Raw genomic sequence first — 21273 nt, forward strand, 5'->3', positions numbered from 1 at the left:
TAGCAGATTCTGAAAGCGTTCCCAAGCTTGGTAATATGGCTCATCTGGCTCCATGTGAAAGGAGTGGATTTGAACACGGAGGCGAGAAGCCTTAGCATGTGGAAAGTACTTCTTGATGAATGCATTGCGAAGCACCTCGCAAGTAGTGAATGCTCCAGCAGGTTACGAGTCGAGCCAAGTGGCGGCACGACCCGAAAGTGTAAATGGGAACAAGTGAAGGAAGATCGCATCCTCGTTAGCACCTTGCAAATTGAACGTTTTGAACACACGAGTTAGACAATTGATGTGTGCCAGTGCATCTTTATCTTCACGGCCATGGAATTGGTGGTGTTGGGTGATGTTGGTCATGACGTAGGATGGAATCTGCCATGAGTTAGGGTTATCAATCTCGGGAGCGATAATGGGTGAGTGATCTCCATGGAACCCTTCAAAAGCTTGCTGGTACACGGTGCGGTTATTTTTGGCCATATGGTTAACTGGGATGGTTCTGGGACTCGGTGGTGGTGAACTTGCGGGTGATGACTTCGGTGAAATATCTATGGTGATCGGCTGCTTTTCTGATGATGATGAACTTGCTTCGGACTTCAACTGAGTAGGTCCAAAGCAATCCAACAGCGGTCCTGGCGAACAAAGATGTGGCATATACCTACAAAACGCACAAGACCAAGTAAGTAGATTCTAATAAAACGATTCTAAGAATACTAAAATAAACGAACAATTAAAAACAAACTAGACTTAATTCAGACTTCTACGACTCAAACAAAACTTAAAGTAAAACAAGTAGCACGAATGTAGCAAGTAGGTCCAATCAAAGCTAATAACGCAATTACCAAGAGTCCCCAGCAACGGCACCAAAAACTTAACGTGCTTGAAGTAGTTTAATATTTATTAACTAAATTAACTAAAAATAAACACGAAGTAATACTCTAGACTCTCTAAAACTCGACTAAACTACTAACCGGCAAGTGAACCGATCGACTCTAGTAAAGCTAAGTAAGTCCGGATATCGAACCCACGAGACTCTCTAAATTACGTTTATTAGTTAATTAGACTCAACTACAGACACGACTTATTAATTTATATTTGTTTGGGGGTTTTTATTTAAAATACTAATTTAATACTATAATTAAAAAATAATTAAGAAAACAAGTAATTTTAACGAAAGCAAAAGTTTGTTAATTAAAATAAGATGATGATAAGAAAACTACCTAGGCTAGAATCCCCTGAATTTCAGTAATGAATTACCCCGGGAAAAAAATTAGTTATGGACTGGGATCGTAAAATAGACACTTAAAAGAAAACCCGAACAGGACCCCTAACCCTTCTCAAGAGTCACCTATGGATTTCTAACAAGTTTTAACGCACACCAGTATCAAAAATCAAGTTCTGTTACGGTCACCTAATTATTTATGATTTAGTTCCTTTATACGAAATCCTACCATACATCGCGGAAATCAAAGGCAATTTACTATATTTAATTGATTTGATAAACAATAATAAATAATCAACCCTAGACGGACTCCTTACGAAGAACTAAATCTAGCAATATTAAATAATAAATATCTATCAATAACCTAGCACTTTACAGATCTTTGGTTAGCAGCACACTTAGGTTTATTCGACAATATTATTCCTATGACCTTATCATGAAATCAACCATAAAATAATCAAGAACACAAAATAATTGATCTAATAGCAACCTATCATATGACAAACAATAATCAAGGAAAACTATGGAATAAAACTCATCAAACAATCCTAAGCATCCATATGCATCAATTTAATATAAATAAATCCTTTACTAAACCATAAAAATCATAACGTAAATAAATTCCAAGTCAAATCAAAACATCTAACTAGGTTCATCATAAGCCTAAGTAGTTCATGCAATTTAGCCTAACATCTCAAGTTTAAACAAAACAAACAAATAAGAATTCATGGCGGTAAATAAACGAAAACGAAAGAAACAAAAGATAAAACCCGTGTTCTTCGTCTTCAACTAATACGCGCATCACCGAATGATTCTTCAACTCCAAAGCTGCCAAAAGCTGATCTCGTAAGCCTCGGAACTCCCCAAAATCGGCTGAACTTTAGGATATATTTAAGGGTGAGTTTAGGGGTCTTTAAATAGGAAACAGGATGCCTAAAACACAAAAGTCGGCTAGAAGTTTCTGGAACTGAGCCCATAGCGATGCGCGGCGGGCATGGGCCTCCCCACCGCGCAACGCTCCGGTAGTATAAGGGGGGGGGGGGCTAGCCGTTCCGGTTCTTTTTCTGGTCTGGTTCGGTTTGTTTCATGATGCTCCAGTTCACCAGTTCAGCCCTTTTTCGCTCATTTTTCGTCCTCTTTTCATCACAATTAAAACCCGGAACCTAAAATATATAAAAAAATATGTTAGTAGTATATAAATTTTACAAGAAACCGAACAAAACTAATAAAATAATAAATAAAATGTACACGAGATTAATGTATATTAAACGTTATATCAGAACATAAGATACAATCTTTCGTACAACAAGTCAACGAGGGTAAGTAACACATTCTCCATCCATAAAAGGTTCTACGAGTGAAAACTGTGAAATGATCGATATTGATATTAGGTTTATCTGAATTACTTATAATTTAGATGAAGGTTTATTATGAAGATGACTTGACTCTAGGTCTCTAGTCATGGAATCATTAACGGATAAAATAGAACGACTTTTGGTAAAGTTGATAATTTGAGCATATATAAGGCTCTTATTTTGTATATACATGGGCACGGTGTACTTTTATGGCAATCCTAGATACAAACACACTGGGGCAAACTGTTTGTGCCCATAATTACTATGAAAAAATTTAGACTTAAGTTTTACGTACATGCCGGGCATGCTGAATTTTTGCATTTTCGTGAAAATCAAACTATTAAGCTTATTCTTACTTCCTGGTGATGTTTATACATGATTATACTAACCTTTACATTGTAATGCCATAGATACAGCACATGATTATATGGTGTGAAGATCAAGCTATTGAAAATGAACATAACCTTTGTATTTGTATTATGTGTCAATGGTAGCAGACTCAACAATGAATTGTGAAACTAAATACCCTACTATAAAATGTTTTGTTAAACTAATTGTTATGTTTATCATATTATAAACAAGTTCACATCGTTTATATAAAATTTAAAAAATGACCACTTTCCGCATTAAACTTATGGATGGGTTTAAAGATTTTTAGGTGTTCTAGACGGTTAGACCATACAAAGTTATTGATGATATGAAATGTATGATATGAAATAAAAATTCTTTGATGATATGAAATGTATTATAGAACCAAACTTGTTAAACTTGTTACTGCATGTGACGTTTACTCTGAAGATAAGCTAGTTGTTTATAATTTAAGAGGCGTTGAATCTCTTTATTTTCTAGAAATTGATGAGAATATATGTATGTTGACGCACTCACACATATACATGACCATACACATCCACCATTTATTAGAGGTGTGCACCAGTTGGGGTTGTTTATGGCTAAAACCAAACCAAAAACTGATTTTTTTTATTGTTTTTTGAGTTTTTGAAAACCGTTTAGTTTTGACCTTTTCAATTATGCTATATGAGAATTTTGGGCTGAAAACTTTTTTTTGATCAAAAGTAATGAATTTGTGTCAAAACTATATTGTTAGTTAATCAGTAATCGATTATTATACACTAGGGTTAAAATATTTGTGTTGCACAATTTATTAATGCAATATAAATGAATCTAAAACTCAAAATAAAAAAAATGAAATTCTATAACTCGGTTCATTTTTCGGGTTTTAGATTCACGTAAAACCGAAACCGAACTCGACAGTTTGGTTTCTATAAAACAAAATACCAAACCGTCAGTTTTTGTTTCAGTTTGATTTTTTTGGTTTTATAATTTATTAGCAAAATATAGGAAGAGCCATTCAAATCGAGTAAAACTAACATTTTGGTACCGCAAAATGTAGTATTGATATGGGGTCAAGTTATTCTACAAAGGGAGACAAAAATGAGAAGGATGAGAAGAATTTATAGGCACATAAAAAAAGCTCTTAAAAAAAATTAAAAATAAATAAATAAAAAATCATAACTCAAAATTTAATAAAAAAACAAAAAAAGTAAAAACAAAAAAATATTTCCACCGTCTTCCTCATTCTTAAAAAAAACTCAAAAAAGACACAATGTTGAGTGAAAAGACAATTGTGTCTTTTTGTTTATCATTGTGTTTTGTGTTTATTTTAGTTATTGATTGTGTCTTTTTTCCTTAACATTGTGTCTTTTTTTCTTGATATTTAATATTGTGTTATATTATTCAACATTGTGTTATATTTTGTTCGACATTGTGTTATAGTTTACGATTTATTGTGTATTTTTTTAGTTATAATTGTGTATTTTGTTCATTTTCGTCATTTTGTCTTTGCATTGTGTCTTTTTTTAGCGAGAATGATGAGGGAAGCATTTTTGGTTTATAAACTTTTTCGTTTTTAATTATATTTTGAGTTATGATTTTTTTATTAATTTTTTAGAACTTTTTTAGAAATTTTTTATTTGGCCACAAATTCTTCTCACACTTCTCATTTTTTCTCCCTCCCCTTTATATTTTAAGTTTTTCCAGTTCCTATTGATATAACCCTTAATACTTGATGACTCACTACGCTGTGTTCCTGAGCTCACTTAACGAAGGAAAGGAAATGAAATGAAAACATTTTCATTCATTTCCTTTCTTTTTATTTTCCTTTCCATTCATTCAATTCCTTCCAAAATGGAAAGAAAGAAATAACACTATAAAACCCTTCATTTTCTTTTTCTTTCCTTTAATGAAACTCGAGAACATTAATATTGTTCTTTCCTTCCTTTAATAAAACTAAGAAACACAACATTTTCTTTTCATCCTTTCGTTTCTTTTCATTTCCCCGTTAAATGAAACTCGGGAATAGAGCTTTAAGGAATGGCTTCTAACTTAACCATAAAAATCCAAAATAATCATATAATTAGGTTAGATATATATCACATCTGCACACTTGACACGCACACTGCAACAAAATCCAAACTGAAGCTGACTGCAACACAGGTTGCGTGTCTTAATTCGTCACCAGAATTACCTCTGGTGTGGTAGCTGCTAAGGAAGAAGATGATTCTAATCCGGTCTATCCGCCCAAACCGACGGGCGATATCGTCGATGTTGGATCTGCAACCGCGGTCAATGTCTTCGTCAGCGGCGGCAGTTGAAGCCGAGCGAACGATACGAGCAGGTCCTCGAAACGATTGGAAACGAGACGAGATCAAATCCGTTTACGATTCGCCTCTTCTCGATCTTCTCTTTCATGGAGTCCGTACCTTTCTACACACACACTCTCTCTCTATACATACATATATTATATCGCATTGTATACATCTTATCAGTTCTGCAAATCATTTAGTAATTGCATTGAGTGTGAAGAAACGTGGATCGACTCACTGGTAGACGATCAACTTTCCTCGGGTATGAGTATGCTATATCACCGATGGTTCTCCGGAGTATGAATTCTTCCACTTACAAAACTAGCAGCACCGTGAACTTACCCCTCAGAAAGGGACAGAGGGGTCCTCTTTGGGGTAACCCTCCGGTGTGAGAATAAGAGATTGTAGGAGAAGATAATAATAATCTGAGAGTGATTAAGGATTTAGAATGTATTTTCTTGCTTACCTCCCCTTGTGGAGGTGGTGTGGTATTTATAGTGTTAGGGTTTCCAATGATTGGGCTCAGATCCCATTAGGGCCTTTTTGGCCTCCTCCTATTGCTTCGCGCCACGTGTCCTTAGGACACCTGGTGCTCTTTCATTGATTATTCTCTGACCCAGGTATTTCAGCTGACCCATGTGCAATCACGTGGTAGCACATGGGTTTTGCTGAGTTGTCCACATTTCATTGGCAGCTGTCAACATCAGCATATTCTTTATTCCTCAAAGGATACCTTATGGAAGGTTGTCTGACGAGCACAATCAGGGTTGTCCTTATCCTGATTTGGATAAGGACGAAGTTGATTATGTGCATGTGTGATATGCGCCTATCCTGAGGATGCGCGAGGTCTTCTCTTTATTCTCACGCGCAGATGTTTCATGCGCAGATGTGATATGCGCAAGCATATGTAATATGCGCCACGCGCAGATGTGATATGTGTGAGCATATATGATGCGTGAGCATGTGATATGCGCCACGCGCAGATGTGATATGCGTGAGCATATATGGTGCGTGAGCATGTGTGATGCGTGAGCATATGTGATATGCGTGAGCATATGTGATGCGTGAGCATATGAGATATGCGTGAGCATATGTGATATGCGTCATGCGCATAGGTTTTGGCTTTGTGCCTTCATGATATCTTGATTTCAAGCCTCTTGTCTATATCTTGTGGGTTGACCCGCCCCGCTCGATGTTAAGGCGGGTACATACCTCTTCAAGCCCCCCCAGTCTAATGTGTGTCTTGTCTCGCGCGAGCGAGGTAAGATAGATATTAGACTTAATAGTTTTCTCTTTTAATAGGGTTTGTCTTTTCGTTTTTTATTTCTCATCGTTGCGCGAAATCCTATCCTTTTGGTTGAAATGAATCGTCCATGTACGTGGTTGGTTGGTGCTGACATGCGTCAGAGATGGAGACATGTGTCAGACTTTTGGTGAGCTCGAGGTGCTACAGTTGCCTTTCCTGTCCCCTCACATAGTGTCAGGAACACGTGTCGCGCTCGTGTTGGCCTGCACCTGCGAGTGGGGGCGCGTGAACTCTGATCAGTACCTGTTTCGTTCCCTTTCATGTCCCCTCACACAGTGTCAGGAACACGTGTCGCGCTCGTGTTGGCCTGCATCTGCGAGTGGGGGCGCGTGAACTCTGATCAGTACCTGTTTCTTTCTCTCTCCTGGGCCTATAAAAGCAAGCCTTTTGAGTTGTTATTCTTCATCTTCATTGTTATTTCAGAGCTTTTTCTTTCCTTCCATTTTTATTCCGATTAAGAGCCTGTCTTTTGCTTCCCGATTTCCGTTCTTGAAGTAGCCTCTGTTTGATTCACAGTTGTATGTCTGATAACCCAGACACCACAATTTCCCCCAGCAAACGCCGTGGAAATCATTGGTCATGTCCACTTTGAAGAAGACCGGCAAGGGAAAACGGGCTGCCCTAGGCCTCGTCGGAGGAGGTGGGGAAGGGCAAAACAGTGAAAAGATGGAATGAGATTCCCTGCAAACTGAAGCAATCTGATTTCGACAGTCTCATCGCCTCTCAGGGTTTTCTCCCTGAGTACGGCTGTATGCTCCCGGCGGCCGGGCAAACGGCGGCAGATCCGCCCACCGGCTATATCTCCTTATACTGCCATTTTTTCACTCACTGTAACCTTCGTCTCCCGATGACAAGGTTTATGGGTGCGCTGCTTCAATTTCATGGGATTCACATATCCCAAGTCCATCCTTTTGGACTTGTGCGCATGACTCATTTTGAGTTCATGTGCAAAGCTCAGCGCGAGGAGCCCACCTCTCGGCGCTTTCAATATTTTTATAAGCCAAAAATCCAAGATTCTTGGTTCTCATTCATTCCTTGCAGTCAGAAGGTCAAGTGCTGCACTGTTTCCTTCAAAAGCCTTCATGACTGGTCTGAGAAATTTTTTTATATTAAGGCTGGTGTGGTTCCCATCCGCATGACCATGCGCGCGATCACTTCTGCGCCCGCGGATGAGAATGTTCTTAAAAACCCAACTGGCGCATGGGTTAATAAGTTGACTGCTGAACCATCCCCCGCAAAGAATATTTGCGAGGAGGCGCTGGTGGGGGTTGGTATGAGCAGGAGGTGGACCGACAGCGCGACTGAGCCTGTTATCCAAGTTGATGGCTTATGTGAGTTATTAGCTCATTGCATTATTTCTGCGCGAATATAATTCGTTTTGCTGATATCATTTGTCTTGTTTTATGCAGTAAGCAAGGAGTACGTCCACGCCGCCTATGATGAGCATATGGAGGGTGGCTCTGTCGCGCTGGGCGCTGGGGAAGTTGCTTTCCCCGATCGCTTCGATGATATGTTCATCCCTGTTGATTTGGGATTTTGCTTTGACAGCGATGCGCCTGGTAAGCCTTTGTACCTATGTTTATGCCTTTAGAATACCAAATTTGGTTAACATTTCTGTTGCACGTATTGTAGATGCGCTCGAGAACTATGAGCTGGAGCTCGCGGAAGAGGAGGTGGAGGAAGAAGCTGAGGCGCCACAACTCAAGCGCAAAGCTAAAGGCAAAACTGGCGCAGGGGCCAGTAAAAAGCAGAAGAAAAATGATGCCCCTGTTGCTCAAGATCCTCCTACTCAAGCGAAGGGACTTGAGAAAACCAAGGGGTTTACCTCCAAGTTTTCCTTGTCTTCTTTGCCTCAAGGTGTGGGCAGTCCTCCTGTCCACACGATGTATGGTGCCGCCACCTCCTCTCTTCGCGCGGCGGACAAGGGAAGCGGCGCTGCGCCTGCTGTTTCCTCTTCTCCAACAGGTATACTTTGTTTATATTTTGTAGTTTTATAAGCGTGATTCCGATAGAATTATTAATGAATCTTTGCTCGCTCAAATGTTTGTAGAGCCGGCGACCTTGGTGGATCAACCTCAGGCGCAGCAAGGTACCGAGGCTGCGCCGAAGGTTGCTTTGAAGTCCCCTGTTTTACCCTCGAAAAGGGGGAAAGTGGACTTCATGGCGATGTTCAACTCGCGGACGGCGGTGCGCCAAGGTATATATTGCGCTTTGATTTTCTGACTTTTTTCTTTTAGATCAAGTCATGAATCATTTCTCTTTGTTGGTTTTTTCATAGGAATTATAGCTGGCACACAAGCTGCTGGCGGCACTGCTGGCGCCGGCGCCGTTGGTTCTGCTCCTGCTCCTACAAGCACTGAATCTCCCCTCATTGGGATTACTAAGGAGCAAGAGACTGTTTTACGCGCTGATCTAGCAGCGTCGAGACCTCCCTCACCTCCTCCTGCGCGCCCCCCTCGCGAGACTGGTTTTGATTTTTCCAAGTCGCAGGAGAAAAGACCTGTTACAGAGTATGATGAGGAGGTCAATTTTGAAGACTCCGATGGCGGCCGTGCAAGCCCTGTAGCGCCACGAGATTTCGTGGCACAACCTTCTCGTCGGGCTGGCGCTGACTTTTCTGCTTGCTATCCGCAGGTATACGTTCGTTTTGCTCCGCTGTGTGGACTTCCATATTAGTGTTTAGATGACTAAAACGTTGCTTTGTGTTTGCAGGAAGCCGATCACATATACCGCCCGAGATGTAATATTACTGAGGATAGCTCATTTCAGTCCATGGGTGTGTGTGAAGACTTCTGGGCTCACTCTGTGCCTCCGGCTGAAAGGAGGTTTCAGGAGGACCGCGCCCGCGTGGACTTGTTCAACGACCATCTTTTTGCTGGGTCTGCGTTCTTTGCTGCCTCCCAAGAGCTTCGCAATGATTATATAAAAGTGCGTGATGCTCTTGTGGAGGCCAAGCAAGAGGCTAAGGTTTCTGCTTGGAATCTTTCTGACGCTCGAGAGAGAGCTGAGAAACTCCAAGCAGAGCTCAGCGAGAACCGAGCAAGTGCCAACGTTGCCTTTGTGAAGCGCGGGCATGAGCTGCAGGCTGCGCGGGAGAAGCTGCAGGCGGCAGAGGCGGATGCAGCCAGGTACGCGCGGCGGGCGCGTGATTTGGAGCTAGAGGCAGAGGCGCGTGATCAAACTCTTGTGCAGGCTATTACTGACAAATCTTTATTAGAGAGTGAGGTTGCGCGCCTGAAGAAAGAGCTTGAGGCCGCGCGGGCAGAGAAGGATGAAGCCCTGGCGACAGCAGCGTCTGGCCAAGAAGAGCTCGATGCTGCGCGAGCGGAAAGGAATGAGGCCTTGGCGGCAGCAGCGTCCGACAGAGAAGAGCTAAAACAGACCAAGGAAACTGTTGAGTTGTTAAACTCTCAGATTCCTGCTCTTGAGACGTCTGTTTCTTCCCTCGCGCAGGATCGCCAATGGCTAGTCTCACAGGGTATGACTCGTTGCGCTTATGCGATGAAATACTCAGACGAGTTTCAGACCCTTGTGATGGATTGCAACGCTGCGTCGCGCTTGGTGGGTCGAGCTGAGGGGTTTAAGGATGGCTATGAATATAGCATGCTGAAGAAGAACCCATCCGACTACCCTTATCAGCTCGACGTTGTCTGCGCTGACATGGCCGAGGTGGGGGAGAAGTATTTGAATACTCCCATTCCCATCCTTGAGCAGGTATTTTAACCTTAATGAGTTTACCTTGACTTATTTTCCTAGTCTTTTATACTCATACTTTTCCTTATGACTTGCAGATAGCCTCGCTTGCTGACCAGCCCGATCTCGGCGCGCTAAAGAAATTACTTGACGAGTGTGAAGGGGCTGGTGGCAGCGATGATGGCGCGGGCAATGCTGCCTCTGCTAGCGGCTCTGGCGTGGCCAAAGGACCCGCTCCTGACACTATCGTGATAGAAGACGACTCCATTCAAGACGAACAGCTTGACTATGGTAAATTTGGAGATGACGAGGAGCGGGCTGCGCCAGACGCTGAGGGAGGTAATGATGAGGGCGATGAAGAGGCTGATGTTGATATAGAAACCTGAGAAGCCCTTCATGCTTATTTTTTTTTTTATTTTTTTTTTTGTAGTTTTTATCTCATCATTTTGTAAATTTGTAAACTTCTATGTTTTGGAATGAAATTTTGTTTTTCCCTTATTCGCATCTTGCGCATTCCTAATTCATCTCTTTATATTGCATGTGTTTGCTTGTTGAATATAAGATATGCTTACACGTTGAAGTTTGAACAAGGTTGTAAGGAAATTATTTTACTTAATCCTTGTCATATTTCAAGTGATTTTGCAATATCCTGACTATGCTGACACGTGCCTTGGCGTTTCATTATTCTTTTTTTTGCGCGACGTTATCGCGCATTTATTATAGGGAATTATGAATGAGTTTTTTAGCCTTTACGTGTCAGTATGTGTTACTCTGATATCCATTACAATCCCATGCGCGACCTCGACCTGAGACCTTAACAACTATGTTTTGGCATGTGCTTTGCCTTAGCTGTGCTTAGGTATTTTTATGGTCTAGCTGCGCAGCATGTAGGATGGATGTTGTGAGTAATTTGAGCTAAGGCTCATATTATTGGGCTAAGGCCCTGAGCTAAGGCTCATTTTATTGGGCTAAGGCCCTGACGTTTTAGAGTTAAGACTCGTTAACGCGTTTGAGCTTGGAGCTCGCGCATGTATGTTTTACTTCGTTTTATTTTTAGTTTTTGATGTCAATACAATGTTGTCATATTGCTCAAAATTAATAAAGGGAAGTGTGAAACATGTATGAAAAAGGTAATAGAACACACATTAAGAGAAAATAGCGCGTATCATTATTCATAATGGCTTAAAAAGCCTTGATTACAAACTTGACAATTTTTACATGAAACATTTTCTAAGCTATGCTGCGTTCCATGCGCGCAGGATCTTCTTTCCATTCAAATCTTTTAAAGCGTATGCGCCTTTTCCCAATTCTTCCGAGACTTGATAAGGTCCCTCCCAATTAAGGGACATCTTTCCCGGGGGTATCGCGCGGCTAGCTTCATTGTTCCGAAGGACAAAATCATTCTTCTTGAAGTGGCATTCTTTTACGCGCTGATTGTAATATTTTTCTAGTTTTTTCTTGTATTTGGCTTCACTGATGATAGCCGCCTCTCTGCGCCCTTCAAGTAAGTTGAGATCCAACCTCCTTTCACGCTCGTTATCTATCTTACTCATCATGAGCACTCTATGGGATGGGCATCCAATTTCTGCTGGAATCATAGCTTCCGTTCCATAGGTTAGGCTGAACGGGGACTCGCCATTGCTGGTTTTGCTTAATGTCCTGTGCGCCCACAGGACATTAGGTAGCTCCTCGACCCATGAATGAGAATCTCCCTCCAACCTTTTCTTCAGCCCATTCAGCAAGCTTTGGTTCGCGCGCTCCACTTGGCCATTCCCTTGAGGGTGGTATACTGAAGTGAAGATTTGGTTGATGCGCAATTCCTTGAGCCAGCTGGATATCTTCCTGTCAGTGAATTGTTTGCCATTGTCGCTCACAATTTCCATGGGCAGGCCGAAACGGCATATGATGTGGCTCCAAATAAATTGCTTCATCGCCTCGGCTGTGATTTTTGCTAGTGGCTTGGCTTCAACCCATTTTGTGAAATAGTCTACCGCCACTACCAAAAATTTTACTCGCCCTTGCGCTTGCGGTAAGGGACCCACAATATCGATTGCCCATTTGTGGAAAGGCCATGCGGAGGTCACCGGAATCAAGTTGTTATTTGGCCGCATGGTGTTTGGCGCATAGCTCTGACACGCTTTGCATTTTTGGATCTCTTTTAACGCGTCCAAGTACATGCCTGGCCAATAGTAACCTGCGCTCATTGCCTTGGCAACCACCATGCGCGGGCCAGCATGTATTCCACAGATTCCTTCGTGTATCTATCTGATCACATAGCTTGCTTACTCAGCATCTAGGCATTTCATGAGCGGTCCAAGATAAGAGCGTCGATATAACGTACCATCAAGCAGTTCGTAGTTCTGCGACTTGTGTCTTATCTTCCTCGCCTGTGCGCGATCGTCCGGTATATTTCCCTCCTTCAAGAATTCCATTAATGGAGTTATCCATGATGAAGGTGTTGTATGAATTACAAGGACAGACTTCGCTCCCACCGACGGGTTGCTCATTACTTCCACCCTGACATCTTTGCCAAAGTGATCGAAGCTGGTTGATGCCATCTTACTCAGCGCGTCGGCAGACTTGTTTTCACTGCGCGGAATATGTATGATTCTGAAGAAGTCAAATTGCTCGATGAGTTTTTTCGCCTGTTCTAGATACAGAGGCATGGTGTTCTCCTTGGCATCATAAAGGCCATTGACCTGTGCTGCTACCAAGTATGAATCAACATGGACCTCTAGCTTTTTAACTCCGAACTTGTGCGCGATGCGCAGACCAGCCAGCAGGGCTTCATACTCAGCTTCATTGTTGGTGGTCTTGAAATCCAACCTGATTGCGTAAGTATACTCATGATTTTCTGGATCCACCAGTTTGAGGCCTGCGCCGGACCTTCGTTGTTTGAAGCTCCATCAGTGAATAATCTCCAAACATTTTCTTCATTATTGGCTTGCGGAGGGTCTACCTCGCGCTGAGCCTCTTCAATTTTTCCTTCAGGGATTTCTGCGATGAAATCAACCAAGACTTGTCCCTTTATTGCTGGACGGGGCTTATAGGCGATCGTGTGCTCTCCTAATTCCAGCGTCCATTTTGTCAGCCTTCCTGAGAGCGTGGGACGCCGCAAGACTTGCTGGATGTTGTAACCAGTCAGGACTTCAATAGGATGACCAATGAAATATCTATGAAGCTTGCGCGACGCGTGTGTTAGTGACAAAACTAACTTTTCCATGATGGAGTAGCGCGTCTCAGGATCTGTCAGCACCCGACTTACATAATAGATTGGTGTTTGGATTCCCTTGCGATCCACCAACAACACTGCGCCGATGGCGCGCTCTCCTGCTGACAGGTACAATGTTAGAGTTTCGCCAGGAAGTGGAGCTGTGAGCGCAGGCAGATTTATCAGACATTCTTTTATCTCATTGAAAGCTTGCTCGGCCTCGGGCGTCCACTTGAATTGGCTTTTCTTTAAGCAATTTCTCAATGTGTTAACGAATGGGGTAGATTTGCTTGCATGGTTCGCTAGGAACCTGTTGATTGATACCAATCTACCATTCAACTTTTGAACTTCCTTCATGGTGGATGGTGAGGGCATGTCAAGGATAGCCTCCACCTTTTCTGGGTTCACCTTGAAACCATCCTTGGTGACCATTACACCAAGAAATTTCCCTTCTTCTACGCCGAATGTGCATTTGCTCGGGTTGAGCTTCATGTTTACTTCCTTTAGGCGCCAAAGGGTTTCCTCGATGTCTTTGAGCATTTGTTTTTCCTCCCTGCTTTTAATCACCAAATCATCCACGTAGACTTCCAGGTTTCTTCCAATTTGCTCGTTGAAAACCGCATCCATGAGTCTTTGGTAAGTGGCTCCTGCATTCTTCAAACCAAAGGGCATTTTTGTGTAACAAAAAACACCCTTGTCAGTTCTGAAGGCAGTCTTGTCCTCGTCTTGTGGTGCCATTTGAATTTGGTGATAGCCCTTGTAGGCGTCCAGGAAACATTTGAGCTTAAATGGCGCCACAGAGTCCACCTTCGCGTCAATGTTTGGGAGGGGGTAACAATCTTTTGGACATGCTTTGTTGAGGTCCTTGAAATCAATGCACATCCTCCATGACCCGTTGCTCTTCTTTACCATCACAGGATTGGCTACCCATGTTTGGTATCGTATTGGGCGGATGATATTTGCGCGCAGTAGATCTTCTACTTGCTCATTCATGGCCTTTGCCTTCTCATCCCCCATGACCCTCTTCTTTTGAGCAATTGGCTCGACAGACTTGAAGGTGTTGAGAGAATGTTGCGCCAGGTCTCGCGGAACCCCAGTCATATCAGAATGTTGCCACGCGAAGACCGACATATACGTTGTGAGCAATCTTTTCATTCTCAACCTTGTGTCGTCTGATATCGTAGCTCCAATTGTGATTGTTTGCTCTGGGAATTTTGCGTTGAGAATCCATTCCTCTGGCGCGTTGTTTGCCATTGGAAGTTTCATTCTCCCTTCCCGCGGTATACTTGTCACTGCGCACAAATGATCTCGGTATACAAATGTTACACCTGTTGGTGTTGGGAACCCCAGCGCGCCGTGCGCTGGTGACGGTATGGCGTTGAATTAGGCAATCGTTCCTCTACCCAAGATCATATTGTGGCATGAAGTGGTGGGCAAGACCAAGAAGTTGACAATTTCAGCTCGCTTGTGTTTCTCATCCCCCATAGTTAGTTCAAATTGTATCTGACCTATGGGGTGAATGATTTCATTTGAAACACCCGAGATTGGTGCATTCACAATTTCGAGCCTTGCTTGGTCTGCTGGATCCAACTTCCTGAAACATTGCTCATACATGATGTCTGATTCACTGCCAGTGTCCACCAGGACTTTTGACACTTCATAATGAGCAATGTGTGTAGTGATGACTAGAGGACTGCTGATAGACGGGCCTCCTCTGATTCTTGGGAAGATTACTTGTTGCTCGCGCCAGTCTCCTTGGACTTGCGCGCTTCTCTTTCTCGATCTTTGCCCCAGCCTTCCTCCCTCGGCTACACAGATTCTTTTGAATTTTTTACTGGCTGGGGCTCCATCTGGCTGTTCATTCTCTGGTTTTGGGTTTTTCACCAGGTGAGCCAACTTGCCTGATTTCACATCTCTTTCAATCGCGTCCTTCAAATGGTGGCATGCATCGGTGTTGTGCCCTATGGACTTGTGAAACTCACAATACTTGCCACTGTTTGGTGGCCCCTTATGGAGTAATGGCTTGGGGCTTTTGAACTGGACATTCTCTGCGCTCAACACTTGAGATGGCGTTTTAGTGAGGGGAGTCCATATTCTTGGTAGAGGTCTGTTTGGCTCTCTGCCGCCTTCCCTCTTGTCACTTTCTCCGCGATTACGAATGTCTTTTTGGGGCTGGGGTGAACTTGGTTGCGCCTGCTTTTCTGCGGGAGAAAAACTGGTTTGTTGCAACCTGGACCATACGGAGTTTTGTTTGCCCCTCCTTTCGTTGTTGCGCGGTGCTTCTGTTTGATGCCCTCTATCTCTTGCTCTGTCTTGGGCAATTTGTTTTTCATTTCGCGTGAAGACTCGCGATGCTTTCATAAGCTTAGCCCAAGTGGTTGGCATGCCATCTCTGCTCACGAGAGCTCTGCGGAGTTGATCACTGCGCGCACCTTGTATAAAGGCCACGCGCAAGAGCTGTTCAGTGATACCTCCAATTGCAAGAGATTCCTGATTGAAACGGGTTATGTAGTCTTCAATTGTTTCATCATTCCTGCGCACGCAGTGCATGATGTCATCGGGGTCACGCGTGTGTCTGCGCTGCTATACGAAGTGAGCCTGGAACTTCTCCAATAGCTCTTCGAACCCATCGATTTGCCCAGTCGGCAAGCTTTCGAACCAGACACGCGCTGCGCCCGTGAGGCAGCGAGCAAACATGTGACACCATGTTGGCATCGTCCAGCTTTCTAGGTTTCCAGTGTTGTAAAAACCTTGTAAGAAATCGTCTGGATCTGTTGTGCCATCGTACTTGCCCAAACCACTTGGCATCTTGGTTTTGTGTTGAATGGGAGCCTTCGCGATGCGCTCAGTGAGTTTTGAATGCTTCACCAAGATGGCTGGCCTATATGGTGTGGTCACGTCCACTTGCCCTCTCGCTGGTGGGTTGTACGGTGTGTACAGATCCATATCGGCTTTGGCTCCAGGCGCTATGTTCATGTGCGCGCGGAGCTGTGAGCCTCCTGCATGAGTATCTCGCGTCTTCCTCATGCTGTGCACTTCTTCATCACTAAAATCAGCGTGTTCAGTGTGAACAGAGTGACCATCTTCCGGCGCGCGCGCCCTTTTTGTTGTTCCTTGAATGGTTTGCTTATCAAATGCGAGCCTTTGTGTTAAGTCGGCTAACTTTTTGTGTTTGACCAGCTCATTGTATTTGTCCATTAGACATCGTTGTTCGTTTATGAGCCATTCTTTAGGGTCATTGGTTTCAACTTCTGGACCCATTGGTCCTTTTTGTTTTGCGCCAGTCAGATTTTGGAACGTGAGATCGTCTGGAGGAGTTTCAGTCTGGCTATGAGGAGTTGTGATGAAGGGATGGTTACTGGTGGTGCGCGCAGAATCACGTGGCACCCTCAGAAACTGCTGTCCCTCATTAACATCCTCAAGCTCATTATCCTCCAGAACTTAATCGCTGTTTCGAACACCAGAAACCATGGTGAAGTTTTTCAGAGAGAACTGATGAGATAGTGGTTTTGTTGCCGTTGTAACAGGTGATGGCGCCAATGAAGAAACGTGGATCGACTCACTGGTAGACGATCAACTTTCCTCGGGTATGAGTATGCTATATCACCGATGGTTCTCCGGAGTATGAATTCTTCCACCTACAAAACGAGCAGCACCGTGAACTTACCCCTCAGAAAGGGACAGAGGGGTCCTCTTGGGGTAACCCTCCGGTGTGAGAATAAGAGATTGTTGGAGAAGATAATAATAATCTGAGAGTGAGTAAGGATTTAGAATATATTTTCTTGCTTACCTCCCCTTGTGGAGGTGGTGTGGTATTTATAGTGTTAGGGTTTCCAATGATTGGGCTCAGATCCCATTAGGGCCTTTTTGGCCTCCTCCTATTGCTTCGCGCCACGTGTCCTTAGGACACCTGGTGCTCTTTCATTGATTATTCTCTGACCCAGGTATTTCAGCTGACCCATGTGCAATCACGTGGTAGCACATGGGTTTTGCTGAGTTGTCCACATTTCATTGGCAGCTGTCAACATCAGCATATTCTTTATTCCTCAAAGGATACCTTATGGAAGGTTGTCTGACGAGCACAATCAGGGTTGTCCTTATCCTGATTTGGATAAGGACGAAGTTGATTATGTGCATGTGTGATATGCGCCTATCCTGAGGATGCGCGAGGTCTTCTCTTTATTCTCACGCGCAGATGTTTCATGCGCAGATGTGATATGCGCAAGCATATGTAATATGCGCCACGCGCAGATACGCCACGCGCAGATGTGATATGCGTGAGCATATATGATGCGTGAGCATGTGATATGCGCCACGCGCAGATGCGCCACTCGCAGATGTGATATGCGTGAGCATATATGGTGCGTGAGCATGTGTGATGCGTGAGCATATGTGATATGCGTGAGCATATGTGATGCGTGAGCATATGTGATGCGTGAGCATATGAGATATGCGTGAGCATATGTGATATGCGTCATGCGCATAGGTTTTGGCTTTGTGCCTTCATGATATCTTGATTTCAAGCCTCTTGTCTATATCTTGTGGGTTGACCCGCCCCGCTCGATGTTAAGGCGGGTACATACCTCTTCAGAGTGAAACCTATATGGATAAATGATGTTACTCTTTGAATAAGTAAATACCGAATTTGTAAAACAGTTATGAGTTGATTAGCTTTAATTGATCATTTATATGAGTAGGTAATAATACATACACTTAGGTCTTTAGTTGAATCGAGCCGAACAAGGACTTGTTCAACTTCGTCCGTTAAGCTTTTATTGGACAAGCGGACACAAACGAACGTAACAAACAATGTTTTTTATTATTTGACTAACCAAGAATGGTTATTGTCAACGGTTCCGTCCGGCTACCAAGTTTGTGTCTGTGTTAGTGATTTTTCAACATTCATATGATAGTTTTACATATAAGTTATCACATAATACTCATATTATTTTTTGTCTTATAGTTTATAATTTGCTTAATGGATACTATAAGATTAGAAAATCATTAAAAAGTATTAACACCTTTAGCGAAAAGTTAACAAACACATTATCGAATGTTCACGAACACAATTGATCGAACATGGCCTCTTTGTGTGTGTTAATTTAGTTAATCGAATTTAATCCCCTCGTTCGTTTACTAGAAGAACTTCCCACCAAGCAGTTTAACGAACAATCGATTCGTTTTACCTGCATGGTTGATTACTTGATTTAAGGATGAGGAGCTTATCATAAATGTATAATTAAGCTCAGCTCAAATTAACCTTAGCATGGTAGATGTGATGTTTAATTTTTCTTACAGAAGGTTTTAATTTCAGGCTCAAGTTCATAGGCATGCTCAAAACTTTGGAGAAGTTCAGCGGTGTACCCTTCTGTCGATAGAGACGGGCGGATGCAGTGAGGATTGTTCATATTGTCCTCAATCTTCGAGGTATGATACAGGAGTCAAAGCTCAAAAGCTCATGAACAAGGATGCTGTTCTGGAAGCAGCACAAAAGGTGCATTTTCTTTTCTATGTGAATAATATTATTGTTTGAGATTCACATTGTTTACACATGTTGCATTGTTATTTATAACTGGTACTTGGCAGGCAAAAGAGGCTGCTAGCACTCGGTTTTGCATGGGTGCTGCGTGGAGAGACACAATCGGAAGGAAAACCAACTTCAGTCAGATCCTTGAATATGTGAAAGAGATAAGGTAGCAACTAGCAAGCCACTGTTTTATGTTAATATTCTTGTGAATCTTGTATGATTTGCATTTAAAACATATAATTAGCTTATAATTCTATATCTGCAGGGGTATGGGAATGGAGGTTTGCTGTACTTTGGGAATGATAGAAAAGCAGCAAGCTTTAGAACTCAAGAAAGCAGGACTTACAGCTTACAATCATAACCTTGACACATCAAGAGAGTATTACCCTAATATTATTACAACAAGAACATATGACGAGCGCCTCGAAGCCATCAAACATGTTCGCGATGCAGGGATTAATGTTTGTTCAGGTTAGCTCATTTTGTCTAACTTTTTGTCCACAATGATTACTAAAGTTTACACTTTCTGATAAGAATCTTGTTGTGGTGATAGGGGGAATAATAGGGCTTGGTGAAGCAGAAGAGGACCGGGTCGGGTTGTTGCATACATTAGCAACACTCCCGTCACACCCTGAAAGTGTCCCCATTAATGCACTTCTTGCGGTTAAAGGCACACCTCTGGAAGATCAAAAGGTAGTTTCTTTCTTAGTGTTAACAAATTTGATGTTTTAGCATATCTAGTTTGTAGTCATAGCCATTTTTTGCTCTTTACCAAACCCAACTTTGTGAGTATAGATGATGTTGCACTAGGTTTGCTTTTAGGACGCTAATACGTTTCGGGTTTTGAATAGAAAACTGATACCTTTTGATCTTAAAGAGGCAACATCGCTGACTTTTGCTGTTGCAATAGTTATTGGTTTAAGTTAGTTAATGAAGGTTGTGAGGGGGTCTGCTTGGCTTGTGTTTTTATTCCTAACGGGCCAAATGGGTAAAACCAACTATTTGCAGAAATAGTAAAACTTTGGACATAAATCTTTTCAAACTCAAAAAAAGTACCCATTTTGCTCTTGAACCGACCGAACTCGAACTGGACATGTTTGTGTTTGTTTGTTTAACTTAAACAGAACAAACAATTGAACACAAAAAACGAATGGGGTTTTCTTGTTTGTGCTCATTCGTTAAGAAAATGAGTGTGTTCGTGTTCGTTTATGTTTGTTTGTTAATAGTATAAACATAGGGTTCTGAATGTAAGCAAACATATCAAAGTAAATATAGATGAACAAATATTACCGATCGAACACCAGTTAAAGGTAAATGTGAGCATCAATCTGCCGGGCTGAAAAAATTCATAGCACTAGATTAATTGTATTGGGTCTACATAATTTAACTGAATATATAAACAAATGTAAACGAACAAACTAACGTAAACGAATGTAATTGAACTAACATTTGCGAACATAAATGAACAAACGACACACGTGTTCATGTTTGTTCGTTTAACTAAATGAACAAAAAGTTTGTTTATATTTGTTTATTTTTTAAAGAAAAGAACATAAATGAACTTCCTGCCGAATAGTAATGTGTTTGTTAACAGACCTCTTTTGACCCGTCACCCAGCTCTCCCAGTTTGCAACCTTTGATTTAGTACAAAAATGACTACTAGTTTTTACTTTGGTACATACTTTAAAAATATTTTGTAAGATATTGAAAGGAGTTGGGATTTTGTGCAGCCAATTGAGATATGGGAGATGATACGGATGATTGGTACGGCCCGCATCACGATGCCAAAGGCTATGGTGAGGTTATCTGCAGGGAGGGTGAAGTTTTCGGTTCCTGAACAAGCATTATGTTTTCTTGCTGGTGCAAATTCTATATTTACGGGTGAGAAGTTGTTGACGACTCCCAACAATGATTTTGATGCAGACCAGAACATGTTTAAACTGCTTGGTTTGATCCCTAAACCCCCTGCTTTCTCTGATGACGAGGTTGAAACACGTGAGGAAGCTGTTTCTAGTTGGTTGGTTTTGCTTTGTTTGTTCTAATTAGAATAACCGTCTTGTATGCTGTCTATTGACTGTTGTGGAAATTAGATATTTGATGAGGTAGGTATTAGGACGTTTATCATTCGAGTTAATTGCACTCTTTAAGTTATTGTGGTGGGTGGTTCAATGCGTATGTCCTGTTATGTTAGTAATCAGCAGCAGGCAGAATTCGTTCATGTCCTGAAGTTTCACTGGTGCTGCACTGCAATGTGACCATGTCATTTACATTCTTAATGACTTAAAACACCTTAATCACGGACAACACC

The 21273-nt window shown here is 42.4% G+C and overlaps 1 protein-coding gene across 1 annotated transcript; it reads left to right on the forward strand.

Annotated features, from left to right (window-relative positions):
- Positions 1–481: 481 nt before the first annotated feature.
- Positions 482–21065, forward strand: LOC143631119 (biotin synthase, mitochondrial-like). The gene is made up of 6 exons (XM_077099969.1): positions 482–541; positions 18753–18932; positions 19025–19131; positions 19231–19436; positions 19519–19658; positions 20696–21065. Exons 1-6 carry the CDS (start codon positions 482–484, stop codon positions 21005–21007), a joined length of 1005 nt encoding a protein of 334 aa, XP_076956084.1. The 3' UTR covers positions 21008–21065.
- The last annotated feature ends 208 nt before the right edge of the window (positions 21066–21273 follow it).

Source organism: Bidens hawaiensis, unplaced genomic scaffold, assembly GCF_021521415.1.
Source record: "Bidens hawaiensis isolate Kalapana, Puna unplaced genomic scaffold, B.hawaiensis_p1.1 tig00005944_1, whole genome shotgun sequence".
Taxonomy (NCBI): Eukaryota; Viridiplantae; Streptophyta; class Magnoliopsida; order Asterales; family Asteraceae; genus Bidens; species Bidens hawaiensis.

Excerpts from the sequence above, each read along its gene's own strand:
- LOC143631119 (XM_077099969.1), top strand. The coding sequence starts at position 482 with ATGGTTCTGGGACTCGGTGGTGGTGAACTTGCGGGTGATGACTTCGGT. Across the intron at positions 542-18,752 it reads ACTTCGGTGAAATATCTATG|GCTCAAGTTCATAGGCATGC; the intron begins GTGATCGGCTGC and ends TTTTAATTTCAG. Across the intron at positions 19,132-19,230 it reads GAATATGTGAAAGAGATAAG|GGGTATGGGAATGGAGGTTT; the intron begins GTAGCAACTAGC and ends CTATATCTGCAG.